The sequence below is a fragment of the Oreochromis aureus genome, linkage group 12 (genome assembly GCF_013358895.1).
Source record: "Oreochromis aureus strain Israel breed Guangdong linkage group 12, ZZ_aureus, whole genome shotgun sequence".
In the NCBI taxonomy this organism is placed as follows: domain Eukaryota; kingdom Metazoa; phylum Chordata; class Actinopteri; order Cichliformes; family Cichlidae; genus Oreochromis; species Oreochromis aureus.
Genome location: NC_052953.1, coordinates 32862466 through 32883895, shown reverse-complemented (window position 1 = coordinate 32883895; position 21430 = coordinate 32862466). Strand labels below are relative to the sequence as shown.

The 21430-nt window shown below is 42.2% G+C and overlaps 2 protein-coding genes across 2 annotated transcripts; both read right to left on the bottom strand.

Annotated features, from left to right (window-relative positions):
• Positions 1-1022: 1022 nt before the first annotated feature.
• Positions 1023-8554, bottom strand: LOC116321093 (ATP-binding cassette, sub-family B (MDR/TAP), member 9). The gene is made up of 11 exons (XM_031740854.2): positions 7443-8554; positions 6098-6212; positions 5828-5958; positions 5535-5740; positions 4725-4922; positions 4497-4625; positions 4224-4412; positions 3869-4042; positions 3239-3398; positions 2621-2757; positions 1023-2499 (listed from the first exon to the last, which is right to left on the bottom strand). Exons 1-11 carry the CDS (start codon positions 8113-8115, stop codon positions 2179-2181), a joined length of 2433 nt encoding a protein of 810 aa, XP_031596714.2. The 5' UTR covers positions 8116-8554; the 3' UTR covers positions 1023-2178.
• A 1516-nt stretch (positions 8555-10070) lies between these two features.
• LOC116321090 (ATP-binding cassette sub-family B member 9-like) lies at positions 10071-20889 on the bottom strand. Its single transcript, XM_039620882.1, is given in 12 exon segments — positions 10071-11577; positions 11699-11724; positions 11727-11834; positions 12316-12475; positions 12942-13115; positions 13286-13474; positions 13559-13687; positions 13787-13984; positions 16771-16976; positions 17064-17194; positions 17388-17502; positions 19443-20889. Coding segments are annotated over 12 exon segments (2427 nt in total). The 5' UTR covers positions 20113-20889; the 3' UTR covers positions 10071-11256.
• Between the last annotated feature and the right edge of the window lie 541 nt (positions 20890-21430).

Genomic DNA, 21430 nt, shown 5'->3' with positions numbered 1-21430 from the left:
CTGTAGACAGGCCAGAGTAGAACCTGCGCTCATTTGTTAAAAAGCCATGTTGCTGTAATACATAAGGAATGTGTTTTGGCAGTATCTTAATGAAATAAGGGTTTTTTATTAATTAAAAAAAACAAAAAACAAAACCCCCAAAATTAAAACCCTATATAGAATTATATGGTTCCTCTTCTTTTTAGTATTGAGGATGCAATCTCGATCATTTACACACACACACACACACACACACACACACACACACACACACACACACACACACACACACACACACACACAAAAGTTGTTACTGAAATCCTCTAACTCTTTTAACTTTGCGTTGAGCAACAGTATTCGTAAATAGCAAACTATCTGCCCACAGTTTTCTTTTACTAAGCAGGGAGGAAGATTTGGAATGCTCCATTTATATCAAACCATGTTACTGAACCTTTGTCAGTTAATCTACTTAGTTTAATGTACATTGGCCATTTTTAGCTTTACAAATACTACATACACATACACAATTTGTTTTTGCACAATTTAAAATGAAAAGCTTAGATGATTTGCAAATTATTCATCTTTAAAAAAAAGAAAAAAGAAATTAGGTTTTAATCAGGAAATATGCGTTTAACACAGTTTTTATAGAGAGAGTTTTATTGCTAATGACTTAAAGATTCCCAAGTCTTTATTTGAAATGCGTGACCGTGACAACAACACTAGATGGCGCTTGTGTAAAAGCAAAGAGGTGGCCTGAGCCCAGTGGATGACGGTTTGTCGCGAGGACAACAATTAATTAATCTGACAATTATTTTTATAATCGTACTATAGTGTAAAATATCCATCATAGATTCCTGAAGCCTTCTTATTTTGATGGAGCAACGTAGAAGAAACAGCTAATTGGCAATTATATGGACTTTATGGTTACTAGTCAATTTTTGCTTTAAAATTTGCATATTGGTTAGTTACTAAGGTTTCAGTCATTTTCAGTCTATAAATAAATGTTATTTCAGTTGTAGTCGTTGTCATTGAAGCAACATAAATATAATTCAGAATTTTATTTGGGATATTTTACCAGTATTACAACAGACACAGCGGGTGTAAGATTCATATTTCATGATCCATTATTGCCATTTAAAAAAGGGATTTTACCATCATATACGGAATATATTCACTTGCCATATATACATACATATATAAGAACATGTCTGCAAAAATAAAGGAATACTTTATTTAGCCACATTTACTTTTCATTGTCAGTGTTAAATACAATTGCAGTATGTTTCTGTAGTGCTATTCATTTTCAATCATATAATATTCTTATTGCACACTATTCCACAGACAAAGGCACCGGTCTTTTCTTTTTACTAATAATACCACCTACTCCACACAGTAAAACCAAACCAGCATCTCCATGCCTGCTACAGTGAAAAGAATACAACAGCAGAACTAAATATTGATGAATTTTAAAAAAAAAAAAAACTAATTATGGCTGGAGTGTAATAAGGAGGTATTAAAAGCTAAAACACAAAATACAACAACGCCTCTCCTGCATTTCCTATTGTTAAAGCTAATATAATAGCCAAACAGGCTATTCATTCAAGTTTTATTTGTCCCAACCCTGTTTTATATGTTTGGAAACAGATAGGTCAATAATTTGTTGGAGACATACAATTTTTGTCGTTTTTTTGTCCCTGTAGCTGTACAAGCACTAACATGGACAGCTGAGGCCCGTTCCCTTGCTATTTCATTACCAACATAATATCTGAAATTGATTTAAAGTGTTGAATTTGTATTTTATAGCTTTTCACTGTTATTTTAAATATGAACCCAAAGAGAGGTCAGTGCAAGTGAGGGAGGCCATCATTAGGCTGCAAAACCTAAATTAACCTATCAGAGAGAGAGCAAAACAATTAAAGTGCATGATGACAGAATTCTTTCAATGGTTATGAAAAACAGAATAAGAGGAAGAGAAAATTATGGAGAAGGAACAGAACAGCTCAAGATGTGAAGCATACCACATCATTTGTCAAACATGTGTATGTATGGCTACCAGCAGAACTGGGTAGCAAGTGCTCATTGGTAATGTGGATGTGCAAAGACTAGAGAAAAGCTGAGTGGACAGCTCTTCATAGCTAATGGCACAAGGGAACTTAACTTAATTACAGTCCAGTGCCACATCCACACTGCAGGTCGTTCTCAGTAACGCACACTACACTCAGACTCGCTCAGGCTGCTGCTGCTGCTTCGTCCTCTCCACTGCTGTCCTCCACCTGACTTCCAGCTGGCGTTTTGTGGTGAGTGTAGGACCTCCGACCCGGTCTCGATGCCCAGGACCTGCCTCTGAACCAGCTTAGAGTAGAGTCCGCCGCTGGCCATCAGCTCACTGTGAGATCCCTGTTCTGCCACGTGGCCCCTGTCAATTACAATAATGTTGTCTGCCTTCTCCACTGTGCTGAGCCGATGGGCGATCACCAACACGGTGTGGTCCCGCAGGATATTGTTCAGAGCCTGCTGAACCTGCAGTGAATTCAGCAGATACATCAGCACCTCTATATTATTCCATAATGCAAATATGCTGCATGTCTGCTTGGTAACAGCTGCTGTACTGAAGCTCTCCTCTGGCTTTGATAACACTTACAATGTGTTCACTTTCTGCATCCAGAGCGCTAGTGGCCTCATCCAGGACAAGAACACGAGGGTTGCGGATGAGAGCTCTTGCAATGGCAACCCTTTGTTTCTGTCCCCCTGACAACTGTGTGCCCTTCTCGCCAACACCTCAAGAAAACAGTAAGGTGAAAGTCAGTCAAATACATCATTTCATCTTATGAAACACATCTTCATTTCTTTATTACAGAACACAGCTCTATTTTTTGTATGGCTGTGATATTTGTGGATTTAAATCTGAGCACTGTGTCAGTTTTAAGCAGACCCTGGTGTCAGGCTCAGCTGGCAAGCCTGGCAAATCAGCTGATCTCAGTGTGGCTGACACTATGTCATGGTCACTTCTTACTTTTCCACACATCCTATTGGCAGATCTCAAATGGTGCATGCTACTTAAGCTGTGTCAGCCAACCTATAGTTTCTGATGCCTCTGCAAGCAGCTTTGCAATGTACAGTAAAGCTCTGTATAGTAAAACAAATCTGCCAGGGACCGATGTTAAATGTGACTTTTCCTCTTGAGGTCCCAGCTTAATAAGCATGTCCATTATAGAGCACATAAAAAGCTGATGTACAAATGAACAGATTTAATAATTACTTGTTTCATAGCCTTTAGGAAGAGTGGTAATAAAATCATGAGCATTAGCCTTGGTGGCAGCCTGCAGCACTGCCTCCCTGGGGACATCAGTCAGGCCATAGGTAATGTTCTCCTCAACTGTGCGGGCAAACAGCACAGGCTCTTGACCTACAAGAGCCACCTGCAGACACACAATAAAGAATAGAAATTACTGTAAGCTGAAGACTAACAAGCCATGATCAAGGGGTGTATTTGTATACAAAGTATGGTATGGTAATGGTAGTTTTTTTTAAACCTTTTTTAATTTGTTTCTTTTTTGAGACTAGTTTTTGTCATTGCCAGCAGAAACTGACACAGGGCAGGAAAATCAGAAAACATAGAGATGGGCATTGGCAGTTTTGCTTTTTTCAGGAGATTTTCAGACAACCCCTCAACAAAAGTTCTTGTGATGTTGGATTGTGCAAATAGTGCAGCTAATAGTTTGGTGCATTCACTGTCAGTATGTTTATAGCCTCCTGAACACTGTATCAGAGCCAGGCCTCCTGCTTAGTCTAGTTCCTGCTGTTTTCTACATGTGAAAAAGTAAAACTGACCCAAGTCTCCAGATATTATACAAAGATTACACATAAAATGTCTTATACACTGACTAACCTTGGAGTGGAGGTAGTCATGCTGAAAGCTTTGAACAGGCTTTCCATCCAGCAGCACCTGGCCTTGCTGAGGAAGGTAGAAATTTTCCAGAAGACTCACACAGGAGCTCTTCCCACTGCCTGAAGGTCCCACAAGGGCAGTCACTTCTCCGGGACGCAGGAGGAATGACACCCCCTGCAAAAAGACTCATTTCAAACTAAGCAGACATAATGTCAACCGTATCCTAACTTCACCCTCGTTTAGTTGGTTATATTGTTGCAATCTTCTAGTAAACTGCCCTCATCTCTACCACCATGAGTCAAACAGACCACCTGTGAATAATTTCTTCAGGTGTTCAGGATCCCTGAGGACAAACCTTGAGAATATCAGTTTCAGGGCGTGTCGGGTAGGCAAACGTGACGTCTTTAAATTCAACCAGACCGGCGCATGTCTCCGGAGCCTCTGTGCCATCAGAGGGGTGCTCGGGTTTCCTGTCCAGATACTCAAAAACCTTCTCAGCAGCTCCAACTCCTTGCATGAGGCCCGTGTACACTGATGCAATGCTCTGCAAAGTGAAGACAACATGGATTCATTGCCGTGTCTTCAGAACAGAAAACAAACGACCTGTGGAGAATGATAGATGAAATACCTCAAGACATTCGCCGACCTTGAGCATGTATAGGAAAAAAGATACCAAGGCGCCGCTACTCATCTGATTAGTAATCACAAGGTGGCCTCCATAGTAGAGGATAGCCAGCTCGAGAGCAAGCTGTGAGACCTGGAAAACACACAAAAATCCCTTGCTGTAAGGTAAAAACAGAGACCACTAAATAAAGCATGCAGATGAATTATGTAAAGGGTAACTGCAGATACCGACACAACTGGAAAACATGTAGCAAGCGTAGGCCAGGGCTTGCTTTTTGTTGAACTGGAACATGACTAAGAGTTTGGCGTAATAGGAGTCGGCCTCTCCATTCTCGTTGGCAAAGCTCCGCACCGTCCTCATGGCTGAGATGGTTTCTTCTGCAACTTTATTGGCCTCTGCGAGGGTTGTTTGCACCTTTTTGGCCAGATTCTGGAAAGAACAGAAGAAACTATAAAAGTTATCTAATCATCAATAGTAAAGAGCCTGTTTGGGAATAGTGTCAGAGATTCCTTTCTATTTACAATCTACACGTCCCCCAGATCTGTCACAAGTAGACAATCACAAAGTTACTATTTTGACAAAAAGACAGTTACATTATACTCTCTCTGAAAGCACAACAGATTAACTGTAGCTTTCTTCGTAAAAACGACTCTCCACACTGAGAAAAGAGAACTATTTTTAGCCAAAAATAACAGAGCAGCTCATCCAAACAACATCAAACCTGGCGTAAATGACCACGGCAGACCCGACGAAATGAACATGCTTTTCAGCATCTTTATTCTTTTATTTACCAGTTGTTGTCACATTACATACACAGCTTGCAGCTGAACACTTCTACAACAACAACAAACAGCAGGTAGAGCACAGATTTTAAGCTGGCGAGGTGTGATTGTGATGCTGCGCAGCTGCGTCCGCCTTCCCTGCTGCGGCACGCTGTACTGTAATAACTATTTCTCAAGACCACTTAAAAAAATTACAATAATATCTGACTTCTTGGAAGCAAAATATAAAGAAATTAACATTCAGACAAAACTACTTTACCTTGTAGTATTCACCATAAAGTTTTGAGATCAGACCAATGAAAGGGAATCCCATGATGGTCACCAGCGTGAGCTTCCAGGACATGCCACACATGAAGATGAAGAAGCCAACGCCCTTAACAACGTTCTCCAGGAAGACATTGACGTTCTGGGAGATGAGGTCGCTCACCTGGGTGGTGTCAGCAGACAGGCGTGAAAGGATGTCACCTGCAGGGTGACACGGGCGTGGAATTACATTAGAACAGATCATATGAAGGGAGGGACGTGTGCACAGGAACTCGCGTTCAACATCACCTGTGTGATTGTCATCAAAAAAGGCAATTTCTTGCCTCATCAAGGTTCGGAAAAGATGGTTCCTGAGACGAATGTTTAATCTCGCAAACATCAGGGTGAAGACACCTTCTCGTACTCCAATTGCAAGTGAACTGAGGAGAGAGAAAAGGCTGCCATGAAGCAGTTCTGTGGTTTGGCATCTGACTATATAAGTACAATGCATTCCTCTGTGTAATTTACAACAAAATGTAAACACAACAAAAATAAAAACCTACAACTGCAGATGCTCACCTAGCTAAGGCGAGTACTGCAAGTATGATCACAGGTTTGGCAAAGTACTCCATGCTTTGGTGAACCACCATGCTGTCTATGACTTTCCCATAGTAGTACGGAATGAAGGTCTCACCTGAAAGCAGAGTCATTATTACGTAATGTTAGGACTACCTGCTTTTTTTTAAGTCTAAGTCAGGAGTGTCCAACTCCAGGCCTCACGGGTCGGTGTCCTGCAGGTTTTAGATCTCACCCTGGGTCAACACACCTGAATCAAATGGTTAGTTCATTACAAGACCTCTGGAGAACTTCAAGATATGTTGAGGAGGGAGTTTAGCCATTTAAATCAGCTGTGTTGGATCAAGGACACATCTAAAACCCACAGGACACCCCTGGTCTAAGTACAATTGATGATCCATTTATAAATGTTTTTTGTGACAACTTGAGCATCAAAATTATTATTATTTTTATTCAATTCTAAATCAGAGTGAAAAATAAGGTCACTGTACAATCATAGTGAGGGCGTTTTTTGTTTTTTGGGACTCCCCTTGTCCCAAATGTTTCTCTAACATTTAGGAACAGAACCTCTAGGTATTTGGGCTCACCCTTAGAGCTCAGATGCTCAGTTCCTGGGGAGCAGTTCAGCAAGGGAAGATTAGTTAAGATGCCTCCTGAAAACCTCCAATATGAAGTTTTTCTTGTATACCCAACAAGAAAGAGATCCCTGGGCCCACCAAGGACATGCTGGACAAATTATGTCTCTCGGCTGGTTTAGGATATCCTTGTGGAGGAGCTGGAGGCTGGAGTGAAGGAAAGTGAGTTCTAGGCGTCTCTGCTCAGACTGTTGCCCCTGTAATCGCTTTTTAAGCAGCACAAAACCAATGGATGGATGGACAAATGCATAGTTTAGATGTAGGAATTTGTTATTAGAGTAAAGAAAATACCTATATTGTACTTCAAAGAAAATGAGCAAACTTCCAAAATGAGTTGAATGAAATGTATGTATATTTAATGATATTCCATAAATTAAAGAATTGATTAAACTGATAAAACGGTGAGTGCTGTTGGAGGCTCTGGCATTCAGCCCACCGTTACAAACAATAATGAGCCTTAGAGTTACTCAGCATTACTTTGACCTATTAATGTAGGTACAGATATTTATTGGCATTCACCAAATATACCATTTCCAGCTCCTTTAATTTTATTCTTGCAATCAGCAATTAAAAAGCTGAAAGTGTTGTGTAATGTGGCGTGAGTAGCGTAGTCAGAACCTGCAGACTCACTGTTGTGTCAGTTGCGTTTGGGCAGTGTGTCTAAATCCTTTATAACAGACAGCAGTAAATAATGTGACACTGAGGACACTCACACACAGCAGCGATGATGAGGAAGAGGACAGCAACAGAGAGCAGCTCAGCATCCTTTTTGCAGTAGCTCAGCAGGCGTCCCAGTGTGGCCCCTGAGCTGCTGGCCTTCTCCTTCTTCTTTCTCTCAGAGCCCAACTCCTGCTCCTCCTCCCCAACTGTCTCCACCAGCTTTTCAGTGTCCTCATGGCCCCTTGCTCCTCTACCACTACTGCTGCTGCTGTCACCACTATGACTGCTGTCAGAGTCGGGCTCCTTCCCCAGCCACCTCCAGAGCAGCATTACTCCCAGAGAAGAGGCACAAGTCCAACATATCAGGCTCAAGAGCCAGGGCTGGTGACTGATGCTCAAAGTCTTCACCTCAGTCAGCATCAGCAGCTTGGCCAGTGTATAGGTGATGATGATCAGACAGATGAGGAGAATAAGGCTGGTGGATTTAGCAACCCTCTGCGGGCCGTCCACCTTGTTCCATGTCACCCCTAAAGAGGCTCCCAGCAGGAGGGAGGCTCGGAGCAGCACTGTCCCCCAGATGTCCAGTGCAGACTGAAGGATGTTAAAGTTGAGGGCATCCTCTGCGAAGGTGCTCAGCTGTGATCCATGTGCGTACAGGACAGTGGTTGTGACAACATCTAGAAGGACGTATGACACGATGCAGCCCACAGCCACGTTGATTCCCATGCTGATTACCAGAACAGAGAGCAGCAGCGGCACAAAGCAGCAAACAGCGGCTTGAGAAATGATCGGTTACAGTGCAGCAGCGGTTTGAATAAAATGTGAGAAAAGTTTCTCAAAACATACACCAGACAAGAACACACACACCCAGGAAAACGAGTTTAGATATTCTTTCTTTCTTCGGTTTTCTGCAGCTGTACAGAAAATATACATGAGTTTTTATTACAACTCATCCTGCTACATTGTTGGCTAGCTTTGTGAATTAGCTTCTTGAGGGCGGTCAGCTGCGTTGCGTTAGACTTCCGTGTTGAGTCCCTGTTACTGTCCAGTCCAGACAGCATTCAGTAACTCACTGAAACCCCTCTCCTTATTCAATCTTGTCCTCAAACACATGCATTACAAGTCAAACTGACTCAAGTTCATGTAACGAATACATGAACTTCGATACCGGCGTTTGAGAGGACGCCGGCATCGAAGCTCGTCTAGAACAGAAGATTAAGAGCAGGCAGTGATTCTCTGCGGCACACTAGTGAGCGTTTCTACCACCAGCTCATCTTTTTGCTATCTTGTGTTTTTCTACTCAAGTAACTCACATGTCCCTAACCCGAATACGAAGCCAACAACGTCTGATGGTTAAAGAATGCCCACTCGTGTTCTGCAGACAACAGAAACCCGCTTTTAAATTGCTAAAGTTACAGGAAAGAAGACAGAGTGACACATCTTTCCTTTTACCTTTACGCATGTTGCCATAGAGTTTCGCTGAAAATGACCAGTTTGGCTCCTCCCAGCAAACAGTGGGTTTAGTGAATGTTTAATAGCCACAGGTCCGAGGCTAAAATCTGGTCAGTCACGGTTTGTGTAAGTGTTATTAGTTCAGCTTTCCATTAAAGTGGACATGAAACACAACATGTATTTGGGCTAATTTACAACACAGAGCCCTACTCCGAAAACCTTTCACAGATTTAACTCTGTTTGTGAAGCTAGATTTAAACAATCAGTCTTTTAAGCTTCTGTTTTTGGAGCATGTACAGTGCCATCTGACGCCAATATGACATCACTGGGTTGTCGGGTCAAAGGTATGACTTGCTAAGTTACTATCAGTTAATTACTATCAGTAAGTTAATGACTTACTAACAGGTTGTTGTTGCATTGCGTTTTAGGTCATCTCATCTATCATGTGAGTCAACACAGAGCTTTTGTTTTTTTGACACAACCCTCAGCGTGTGTGTGTGAATTTATATCTGATAGATAATGTGAACAGAATAAAAGAACTTTATGTGTGTGTGTGTGTGTGTGTGTGTGTAGACATCTTTGTGAGAACAGAAAAGTGGCATGCCACAATACCTGTGGACCAACAGTTACTTATGGGGACAAAATGCCTGTCCCCACGAGTTTGAAGGCATTTGTGAGACTCAAAATGTGGTTTTAGTGTCAGGGTTACAATTAAGTTATGGTTCGGTTTAGGCATTCGTTTTTGATGGTTATGGTTGGGGTAAGCGTTTAGGGAAAGCATTGTGTCAATTACATGTCCTCATTAAGATATGAAAATGAGTGTGTGTGTGTGTGTGAGTATGACCACCTTTACTCTTTAACACAGCCTGAACTCAGTGAGACAATTTTTCTTATTATTTCTGTAAGCAGTCTTCAGGAATAATTCATAGTTCAGTTAAAGACTGACAGTGTTCCAGTGTGTGTTTTTCTATTCGGTTGTGCTTTTACTGCATTGGAATTTTTGGGGGGGAATCATATTCATACTTAAAATGAAGTTGTTGCCAACCAGATACTTTCCAGATTGACTGCATGGTGAAGATCAAAAATCTGTCTGAACTCTTCTGTGTTCATAACTACATCAGTTTTGACATCTCTTAGGTTCTCTGTCAGAGCACCAGTTTCTCAAGCTAATTTATACCATAGGGCCCTACTCCGAAAGAGTCACAGAAGCAACATTGAAGCAACATAAATACAATTCAGAATTTTAATTAGGATGTATTGCCAGTATTACAACAGACAAACCGTAGATCAACATACTGTAAGATTCATATTTCATGATTCATTATTTCCATTTAAAAATATGATTTTACCATCATATACGGAATATATTCACTTGCCATATATACATACATATATGAGAACATGTCTGCAAAAATAAAGGAATACTTTATTTAGCTACATTTACTTTTCATTGTCAGTGTTAAATACAATTGCAGTATGTTTCTGTAGTGCTATTCATTTTCAATCATATAATATTCTTATTGCACACTATTCCACAGACAAAGGCACCGGTCTTTTCTTTTTACTAATAATACCACCTACTCCACACAGTAAAACCAAACCAGCATCTCCATGCCTGCTACAGTGAAAACAATACAACAGCAGAACTAAATCCTGAGGAAGTTTCAAGAGAATAATAATTATTGCTGGAGTGTAATGTGGGGGTAAACAAAAACACAAAATACAATCATCCCTTTCTTGTAGCACATCAACAGCAACACATTTTCCTTAAAGCTAATATAATAGCCAAACAGGCTATTCATTCAAGTTTTATTTGTCCCCACCCTGTTTTATATGTTTGGAAACAGATAGGTCAATAATTTGTTGGAGACGTACAATTTTTGTCATTTTTTGTCCCTGTGGCTGTACAAGCACTAACATGGACAGCTGAGGCCCGTTCCCTTGCTATTTCATTACCAATGTAATATCTGAAATTGATTTAAAGTGTTGAATGTGTATTTTATAGCTTTTCACTGTAATTTCAAATATGAACCCAAAGAGAGGTCAGTGCAAGTGAGGGAGGCCATCATTAGGCTGCAAAACCTAAATTAACCTATCAGAGAGACAGCAAAACAATTAAAGTGCATGATGACAGAATTCTTTCTTTCTTTAAAAAACAATTAAAACAACTGCATTAAAACAATGCCCATAATGCAACCATTAATCTCTTAATGGAAAAGTTTTGCCAATGAAACCCCCTGAATTAAAGCTAAAAGTCTGCACATCAGTCTCATACTGACGAATTTAAAATCCACTGTGGTGGTGTGCACGTGGAAAACTACAAAACTTGTGTCTTTGTCCAACAGATTACAAACCCAAATGCAGTATTTTTAACTTAATTACAGTCCAGTGCCACATCCACACTGCAGGTCGTTCTCAGTAACGCACACTACACTCAGACTCGCTCAGGCTGCCGCTGCTGCTTCGTCCTCTCCACTGCTGTCCTCCACCTGACTTCCAGCTGGCGTTTTGTGGTGAGTGTAGGACCTCCGACCCGGTCTCGATGCCCAGGACCTGCCTCTGAACCAGCTTAGAGTAGAGTCCGCCGCTGGCCATCAGCTCACTGTGAGATCCCTGTTCTGCCACGTGGCCCCTGTCAATTACAATAATGTTGTCTGCCTTCTCCACTGTGCTGAGCCGATGGGCGATCACCAACACGGTGTGGTCCCGCAGGATATTGTTCAGAGCCTGCTGAACCTGCAGTGAATTCAGCAGATACATCAGCACCTCTATATTATTCCATAATGCAAATATGCTGCATGTCTGCTTGGTAACAGCTGCTGTACTGAAGCTCTCCTCTGGCTTTGATAACACTTACAATGTGTTCACTTTCTGCATCCAGGCGCTAGTGGCCTCATCCAGGACAAGAACTCGAGGGTTGCGGATGAGAGCTCTTGCAATGGCAACCCTTTGTTTCTGTCCCCCTGACAACTGTGTGCCCTTCTCACCAACACCTCAAGAAAACAGTAAGGTGAAAGTCAGTCAAATACATCATTTCATCTTATGAAACACATCTTCATTTCTTTATTACAGAACACAGCTCTATTTTTTGTATGGCTGTGATATTTGTGGATTTAAATCTGAGCACTGTGTCAGTTTTAAGCAGACCCTGGAGTCAGGCTCAGCTGGCAAGCCTGGCAAATCAGCTGATCTCAGTGTGGCTGACACTATGTCATGGTCACTTCTTACTTTTCCACACATCCTATTGGCAGATCTCAAATGGTGCATGCTACTTAAGCTGTGTCAGCCAACCTATAGTTTCTGATGCCTCTGCAAGCAGCTTTGCAATGTACAGTAAAGCTCTGTATAGTAAAACAAATCTGCCAGGGACCGATGTTAAATGTGACTTTTCCTCTTGAGGTCCCAGCTTAATAAGCATGTCCATTATAGAGCACATAAAAAGCTGATGTACAAATGAACAGATTTAATAATTACTTGTTTCATAGCCTTTAGGAAGAGTGGTAATAAAATCATGAGCATTAGCCTTGGTGGCAGCCTGCAGCACTGCCTCCCTGGGGACATCAGTCAGGCCATAGGTAATGTTCTCCTCAACTGTGCGGGCAAACAGCACAGGCTCTTGACCTACAAGAGCCACCTGCAGACACACAATAAAGAATAGAAATTACTGTAAGCTGAAGACTAACAAGCCATGATCAAGGGGTGTATTTGTATACAAAGTATGGTATGGTAATGGTAGTTTTTTAAACCTTTTTAATTTGTTTCTTTTTGAGACTAGTTTTGTCATTGCCAGCAGAAACTGACACAGGGCAGGAAAATCAGAAAACATAGAGATGGGCATTGGCAGTTTTGCTTTTTCAGGAGATTTTCAGACAACCCCTCAACAAAAGTTCTTGTGATGTTGGATTGTGCAAATAGTGCAGCTAATAGTTTGGTGCATTCACTGTCAGTATGTTTATATAGCCTCCTGAACACTGTATCAGAGCCAGGCCTCCTGCTTAGTCTAGTTCCTGCTGTTTTCTACATGTGAAAAAGTAAAACTGACCCAAGTCTCCAGATATTATACAAAGATTACACATAAAATGTCTTATACACTGACTAACCTTGGAGTGGAGGTAGTCATGCTGAAAGCTTTGAACAGGCTTTCCATCCAGCAGCACCTGGCCTTGCTGAGGAAGGTAGAAATTTTCCAGAAGACTCACACAGGAGCTCTTCCCACTGCCTGAAGGTCCCACAAGGGCAGTCACTTCTCCGGGGACGCAGGAGGAATGACACCCCTGCAAAAGACTCATTTCAAACTAAGCAGACATAATGTCAACCGTATCCTAACTTCACCCTCGTTTAGTTGGTTATATTGTTGCAATCTTCTAGTAAACTGCCCTCATCTCTACCACCATGAGTCAAACAGACCAATTTCTTCAGGTGTTCAGGATCCCTGAGGACAAACCTTGAGAATATCAGTTTCAGGGCGTGTCGGGTAGGCAAACGTGACGTCTTTAAATTCAACCAGACCGGCGCATGTCTCCGGAGCCTCTGTGCCATCAGAGGGGTGCTCGGGTTTCCTATCCAGATACTCAAAAACCTTCTCAGCAGCTCCAACTCCTTGCATGAGGCCCGTGTACACTGATGCAATGCTCTGCAAAGTGAGGACAACATGGATTCATTGCCGTGTCTTCAGAACAGAAAACAAACGACCTGTGGAGAATGATAGATGAAATACCTCAAGACATTCGCCAAGCTCTAGCATGTATATGAAAAAAGATATCAAGGCGCCGCTACTCATCTGATTAGTAATCACGAGGTGGCCTCCATAGTAGAGGATAGCCAGCTCGAGAGCAAGCTCTGAGATCTGGAAAACACACAAAAATCCCTTGCTGTAAGGTAAAAACAGAGACCACTAAATAAACCATGCAGATGAATTATGTAAAGGGTAACTGCAGATACCTACACAACTGGACCACATGTAGCAAGCGTAGGCCAGGGCTTGCTTTTTGTTGAGCTGGAACATGACTAAGAGTTTGGCGTAATAGGAGTCGGCCTCTCCATTCTCGTTGGCAAAGCTCCGCACCGTCCTCATGGCTGAGATGGTTTCTTCTGCAACTTTATTGGCCTCTGCGAGGGTTGTTTGCACCTTTTTGGTCAGATTCTGGAAGAGAGGGCAGGTGTGTGTGCTCAGTTTAATGACCCTTTTTCTTCTCTATGTATATAGTGATGGCGGTGACAGAGGAGGAAATAAATGGAGCCGCAAGGGAGTAGGGCTGTTCGATATAACGATGTATATCGGATGATGATATGAAAACGTCAATCGTTACATATTACGCTATTGTTTGTTTCGTGGTGTCGCAAAATAAACTGTTTACGGCAATATTTTTTCATCGTTTTGATGGTCACTGTAGAATTTCTTAAAGTTCTCTCTTTCTCTTACATTTAAGATAACCACACTACAGACGGACAAGCGACTGATTTTATCCTTTGACGTTTATCGGTCAAAACACCTGACTCCAGGTACACGACCAGCTAAAAAAAAAAACCCAAAAAACCTCACGCAAATCGAGTTGCCCGACATTCATGGAATTTACAGAAAATGTAAAAACTTTGTGATATATACCGTTGTCGGGACGATAAATGTCTTACATCGGGATATGAAATTTTGGTCATATCACACAGCCCTACAAGGGAGTGACTGTTTCCCCCGGTACCCTGGTGCTGAAACAACAGAATCAGCTGCTGACACACAAATAAACACTTGCATGAGCACAGAAATCCAGTGTGTGTCAGGTCCTTTATCACACTTTTCTATTTACAATCTACACATGTCCCCCAGATGTGTCACAAGTAGACAATCACAGAGTTACTGTTTTGACAAGAAGACAGTTACACTATACTCTCACTAAATGCACAAAAGGCTAACTGTAGCTTTCTTCTTAAAAACAAATCCCCACACAGAAAAGAGAACTACTTTTAGCCAAAAATAACAGAGCAGCTCATCCAAACAACATTATACCTGACAGTACATTTACTGTTGTTAAGATATACATCGTATGTACTAGGGTGACCATATTTTGATTTCCAAAAAAGAGGACACTTGGCCCAGTCGTGAAGAATTTTAATAATACTGTTTGCTTAAAGACAATTTTAACATATTTAAATAATGCCTTCTCTGTGCGGTAAATGAATGGTGAAATAAAAAATGTCTTATAGGCTTTTACAAGTCAACAAGTGCAAAAAAAATTATTTAAAAACCTCTAGAATTAAATAACGTTACAGAAATAATACCTCATTTGTATAAGTAAAATGACCAGTGAGGTATTGTGCAATGGTTTCTGCTGTCTCATTTCGCGTTTCTAACCTCAATTAATTTTTTTTGCACGCCACCATTCTTCCAGTCAAAGTATGATTGGGAATATATTCTCTGTTCCATGGTTACTTAAGTCTGAGAAATGTCACAGTACTGGATTTTATTAAGCGCTCAAAGAGTGACTTAAACTGAATGTAGCACTATGACACCATTGACAATAGCTTCAGTCTTGGTGCGGGCACTTTTTTGCTTTGTTAAAGTCTGGAAATGCTTCTTTTTTTAGCAACACACAAGTGCAATCCATGGGTCTGTAGCTATTGTGACGCTTCATAGTATGAAATGCCAGTGCACCTTCTGCTGCAGATACAACAACATCCTCGTTTTTCCCAGGTGTAACAAAGAACTCAGTGAACTTACTAGATGAATTTTCGCCTCGCACAGCCTTTATATGCAGGACGCACATAAGTGGTCCGCAGGTGCGCATTCGCTGTCAAAATAAAAGGCGCGCACCAGATAAGAAGTTGCAACGCGCATTTGCGTACATAAGATTTTCTGGAGGAGGACAGACATCTGTTTAGAACTCTTAAAGATGTCGAAGAAGCAAGCTCCTTTAAGCAATTACTTTGGTGTTCCTCCACCTCCAAAAAATGTCCGAACCGCAAAAGAAGCTCGTACTCTCGGAAAAGTGGTTGCAGGAGGTGAGCTGGCTTCAAACAAATGATGAACGCACAGAGATGTGGTGCAGAATATGCCGTGAAAATCCCACTCTAGCGGGCAAAAACAGTGCCTTTTATATGTACGCAAACGAGCGTTGCAACTTCTTATCTGGTGCACGTTTTTTATTTTGACAGCGAATGCGCACCTGCGGACCACTTATGTGCACCCCTGTTTATACGTTTTTAAACCTTTGTTAGACACACAAACGTATTTGCCAGCTCTGCACATAGTGCACTCCGCCTCCCATTTATTCCGAGGGATGGTACAAGGGAAATTTGTTTTGCAGTTTGCTTGAAAAGATGCACTTGCGCTTTGGCATCTTGTGGCATCTTTCAGTGCGCCGCTGCGCACTCTGTCCCGTCTGTGAGTGCGGAACAACCACTTACAACGCAGCAGTTCGGGGACGAAGTCGCACATATGGGTCCTCTGTATGCCTACAGGAAAACCCGGACATTTTCATCCATCTCGAAAATCCCCCCGGACGCCCCAGACAGAACGTGAAAAGTGGACATGTCCGGGGAAAAGAGGACGGTTGGTCACCCTATGTGTACTCATGTTGTACAAAGTGTTGAACTGCATTATGGTGTTGTTTAACAGAGAGACAGTATTTTATTTGTCACCACAAGCAGACACGTATGCTGCGTCATCACGCCCCTGAGAGAGAAAGTGTAACCCAACAAAAATGGCACCCGTGAGGAAAGGTTTTGCCGCGTTCCCTAATGTGGAACAAAGTTCCCAAAATGTAAAGGACATTTTTGCCTCCGTCGTCATTTCCCTTCGAGTTGATCGCTGTTGATGCTGCAATACTCAACAACTGTAATAACTATTTCTCAAGACCACTTAAAAAAATTACAATAATATCTGACTTCTTGGAAGCAAACTATAAAGAAATTAACATTCAGACAAAACTACTTTACCTTGTAGTATTCACCATAAAGTTTTGAGACCAGACCGATGAAAGGGAATCCCATGATGGTCACCAGCGTGAGCTTCCAGGACATGCCGAACATGAAGATGAAGAAGCCAACGCCCTTAATGACACTCCGCAGGAAGATGTTGACATTCTGGGAGATGAGGTCGCTCACCTGGGTGGTGTCAGCAGACAAACGTGAAAGGATGTCACCTGCAGGGTGACACGGGCGTGGAATTACATTAGAACAGATCATACGAAGGGAGGGACGTGTGCACAGGAACTCGCGTTCAACATCACCTGTGTGATTTTCATCAAAAAAGGCAATTTCTTGCCTCATCAAGGTTCGGAAAAGATGGTTCCTGAGACGAAGGTTTAATCTCGCAAACGTCAGGGTGAAGACACCTCCTCGTACTCCGATTGCAAGTGAACTGAGGAGAGAGAAAAGGCTGCCATGAAGCAGTTCTGTGGTTTGGAATTTAACACACGTCATCATCTAAACAAATCAAGCAGCTTTGAGTCATCTCACTATAAAAGCACAATGCATTCCTCTGTGTAATTTACAACAAAATGTAAACAAGACATAAAAAACAAAAATTAAAACCTACAACTGCAGATGCTCACCTGACTAAGGCCAGTGCTGCAAGTATGATCACAGGTTTAGCAAAGTACTCCATGCTTTGGTGAACCACAATGCTGTCTATGGCTTTCCCATAGTAGTACGGTATGAAAGCCTCACCTGAAAGCAAAGAGTCATCATTACTTAATGTTTTTTAAAGTCTAAGTTGAACTGATGATCCATACATAAAGGATTTGTGACAACTTGAGCATCAAATTTTATATAATTTTTTTTTATCCATCCATCCATTCGCTTCCGCTTATCCCTTTCAAGGTCGCGGGGTGTGCTGGAGCCTATCCCAGCTGGCATTGGGCGAGAGACGGGGTACACAATGGACAGGTCGCCAGTCTGTCGCAGGGCTAACACACACATACAGACAACCATTCATGCTCACATTCACACCTATAGGCAATTTAGATTGATCAATTAACCTATCCCCACTAACTGCATGTCTTTGGACTGTGGGAGGAAGCCGGAGTACCCGGGGAGAACACGCATACTCCACACTGAAAGGCCACAGCTTGATGGAGAATTGAACTCAGGACATTTTTGCTGTGCGGCAACAGTGGTAACCTCCATGCCACCATGCTGCATGCATTTTTTTTTAATTCAGTTCTAAATCAGAGTGAAAAATAAGGTCACTGTACATTCATAGTGAGGGTGTTTTTTGTTTTTTGGGACTCCCCTTGTCCCAAATATTTCTCTAACATTTAGGAACAGAACCTCTAGGTATTTGGGCTCACCCTTAGAGCTCAGATGCTCAGTTCCTGGGGAGCAGTTCAGCAAGGGAAGATTAGTTAAGATGCCTCCTGAAAACCTCCAATATGAAGTTTTTCTTGTATACCCAACAAGAAAGAGATCCCTGGGCCCACCAAGGACATGCTGGACAAATTATGTCTCTCGGCTGGTTTGGGATATCCTTGTGGAAGAGCTGGAGGCTGAGGTGGAGGAAAGTGATTTCTTGGTGTCTCTGCTTAGACCAGGGGTGGGCAATCTCAGTCCACGAGGGCCGGTGTCCCTGCAGGTTTTAGATCTCACCCTGGGTCAACACACCTGAATCACATGATTAGTTCGTTACCAGGCCTCTGGAGAACTTCAGGACATGTTGAGGAGCTAATTTAGCCATTTAAATCAGCTGTGTTGGTTCGAGGACAAATCTAAAACCTGCAGGGACACCGGCCCTCGTGGACTGAGATTGCCCACCCCTGGCTTAGACTGTTGCCCCTGTAATCGCTTTTTAAGCAGCACAAACCAATGGATGGATGGACAAATGCATAGTTTAGATGTACAAGTAAAGAAAATACCTCAGATTTTTAAATTGCACTTCAAAGAAAATGAGCAAACTTCCAAAATTATTTGAATGAAATGTGTGTATTTAATGATATTCCATAAGTTAAAGATTTGATGAAACTGATAAAACTCTGAGTGCTGTTGGAGGTTCTAGCATTCAGCCCACTGTTATGAACAATAATGAGCCTTAGAGTTAGTTAGACCTATTAATGTAGGTATAGACATTTATTACCATTCACCTAATATACCATTTCCAGCTCTTTTATTTTTATTAGTAGGACTCTAATAGAGACGCGCTGTATGCTTCAGAGTTGAAATGAATCCCAGCGTATATTATACAGGGCCTTGGCACAGGCACTATTTAAGTCAACTTTCTTCTAATTGGCTAGTCCTTTGAAACAGAAGGTTTGAACAGCAGGTGGGTGAGGCTTCTGGTTAGTAATGTAGATCAATATACTGATCAATATCTTTGGGCTTTATGACAAAAAACATTTGTTTTTTTAGCAACTGGAACCCATATGGGCGAGTTAGGGGTCCTTTTAATAATTCAATGACAGAAAGCATCAATAACTGGAACATATTGAAAAGAATGCACTTGTTTTTCTACCATAGCACTTATCTGCAGTTAAAAAGCTGAAAGTGTTGTGTAATGTGGCGTGAGTAGCGTAGTCAGAACCTGCAGACTCACTGTCGTGTCAGTTGCACTGGGCAGCATGTCTAAGTCCTTTATAACAGACAGCAGTAAATAATGTGACATTAAGGACACTCACACACAGCAGAGATGATGAGGAAGAGGACAGCAACAGAGAGCAGCTCAGCATCCTTTTTGCAGTAGCTCAGCAGGCGTCCCAGTGTGGCCCCTGAGCTGCTGGCCTTCTCCTTCTTTCTCTCAGAGCCCAACTCCTGCTCCTCCTCGCCAACTGTCTCCACCAGCTTTTCAGTGTCCTCATGGCCCCTTGCTCCTCTACCACTACTGGTGCTGCTGTCACCACTATGACTGCTGTCAGATTCGGGCTCCTTCCCCAGCCACCTCCAGAGCAGCATTACTCCCAGAGAAGAGGCACAAGTCCAACATATCAGGCTCAAGAGCCAGGGCTGGTGACTGATGCTCAAAGTCTTCACCTCAGTCAGCATCAGCAGCTTGGACAGTGTATAGGTGATGATGATCAGACAGATGAGGAGAATAAGGCTGGTGGATTTAGCAACCCTCTGCGGGCCGTCCACCTTGTTCCATGTCACCCCTAAAGAGGCTCCCAGCAGGAGGGAGGCTCGGAGCAGCACTGTCCCCCAGATGTCCAGTGCAGACTGAAGGATGTTAAAGTTGAGGGCATCCTCTGCGAAGGTGCTCAGCTGTGATCCATGTGCGTACAGGACAGTGGTTGTGACAACATCCAGGAGGACGAATGACACGATGCAGCCCACAGCCACGTTGATTCCCATGCTGATTACCAGAACAGAGAGCAGCAGCGGCACAAAGCAGCAAACAGCGGCTTGAGAAATGATCGGTTACAGTGCAGCAGCGGTTTGAATAAAATGGGAGAAAAGTTTCTCAAAACATACACCAGACAAGAACACACACACCCAGGAAAACCGAACTATTTTAAATAATCTTTCCGGTCTTTTGCCGTTTTATACAGCTGCACAGAAAATATCAAGTAGTCTTATTACAACTACCAACATTTAGGACGTCACTACACCGTTAATGATTGTCCAGCCATGCCGCAACATTACTGTAACACATATCCTGCTACAATGTTGGCTAGCTTTGTGAATTAGCTTCTTGAGGGCGGTCAGCTGCGTTGCGTTAGACTTCCGTATTGAATCCCTGTTACTGTCCAGCCTCGACAGCATTCAGTAACTCACTGAAACCCCTCTCCTTATTCAATCTTGTCCTCAAACACATGCATTACAACCCAAACTGACTCAAGTTCATGTAACGAATACATGAACTTCGATACCGGCGTTTGAGGGGTCTAGATTACAGAAGATTAAGAGCAGGCAGTGATTATCTGCGGAACACTACTGAGCGTTTGTACCACCAGCTCATCTTTTTGCTATCTTGTGTTTTTCTACTCAAGAGGTTCACATGTCCCTAACCCGAATACGAAGCCAACAACATCTGATGGTTAAAGAATGCCCACTCGTGTTCTGCAGACTACAGGAACCCGCTTTTAAATGGCTAAAGTTACAGGAAAGAAGACAGAGTGACACATCTTTCCTTTTAGGTTTACGGATGTTACCATAGAGTCTCGCTGAAAATGACCAGTTTGGCTCCTCCCAGTTTTCCATTAAAGTGGACATGAAACATAATATGTATGACTCTGTTTGTGAAGTTGGATTTAAAACAATCAGTCTTTTAAGCTTCTGTTTTTAGAGCATGTACAGTGCCATCTGACACCAATATGACATCACTGGGTTGGCGGGTCAAAGGTATGACTTGCTAAGTTACTATCAGTTAATTACTATCAGTAAGTTAATGACTTACTAACAGGTTGTTGTTGCATTGCGTTTTAGGTCATCTCATCTATCATGTGAGTCAACACAGAGCTTCTTAAGGTAAACTCAAGCCAACTGAAGCCTAGCAAACCCTCCCAGCTGTGGTCATATCTGACTGAAAGATGGCATCAGAGTTTTAAAGAATCTTGGTGTTTGTGTTATTTTGTCCACTGACTTTTGAGCTTGTGAAAGTCAACTTTACAGTCACTGTGATCTTTTTGTTATTTAGTGAATTAAACTGAAATTCTCAAAATGATTGTGA

What these genes read in the sequence shown, in the direction of transcription:
- LOC116321093 (XM_031740854.2), bottom strand. Translation starts at nt 8,115, where the DNA reads ATGGGAATCAACGTGGCTGTGGGCTGCATCGTGTCATACGTCCTTCTA. An exon ending in GCTACATGTTTTCCAGTTGT is followed by an intron (nt 4,626 to 4,724) that starts GTCGGTATCTGC and finishes TGTGTTTTCCAG; the next exon opens with GTCTCACAGCTTGCTCTCGA. An exon ending in ATGACTACCTCCACTCCAAG is followed by an intron (nt 3,399 to 3,868) that starts GTTAGTCAGTGT and finishes GTGTGTCTGCAG; the next exon opens with GTGGCTCTTGTAGGTCAAGA.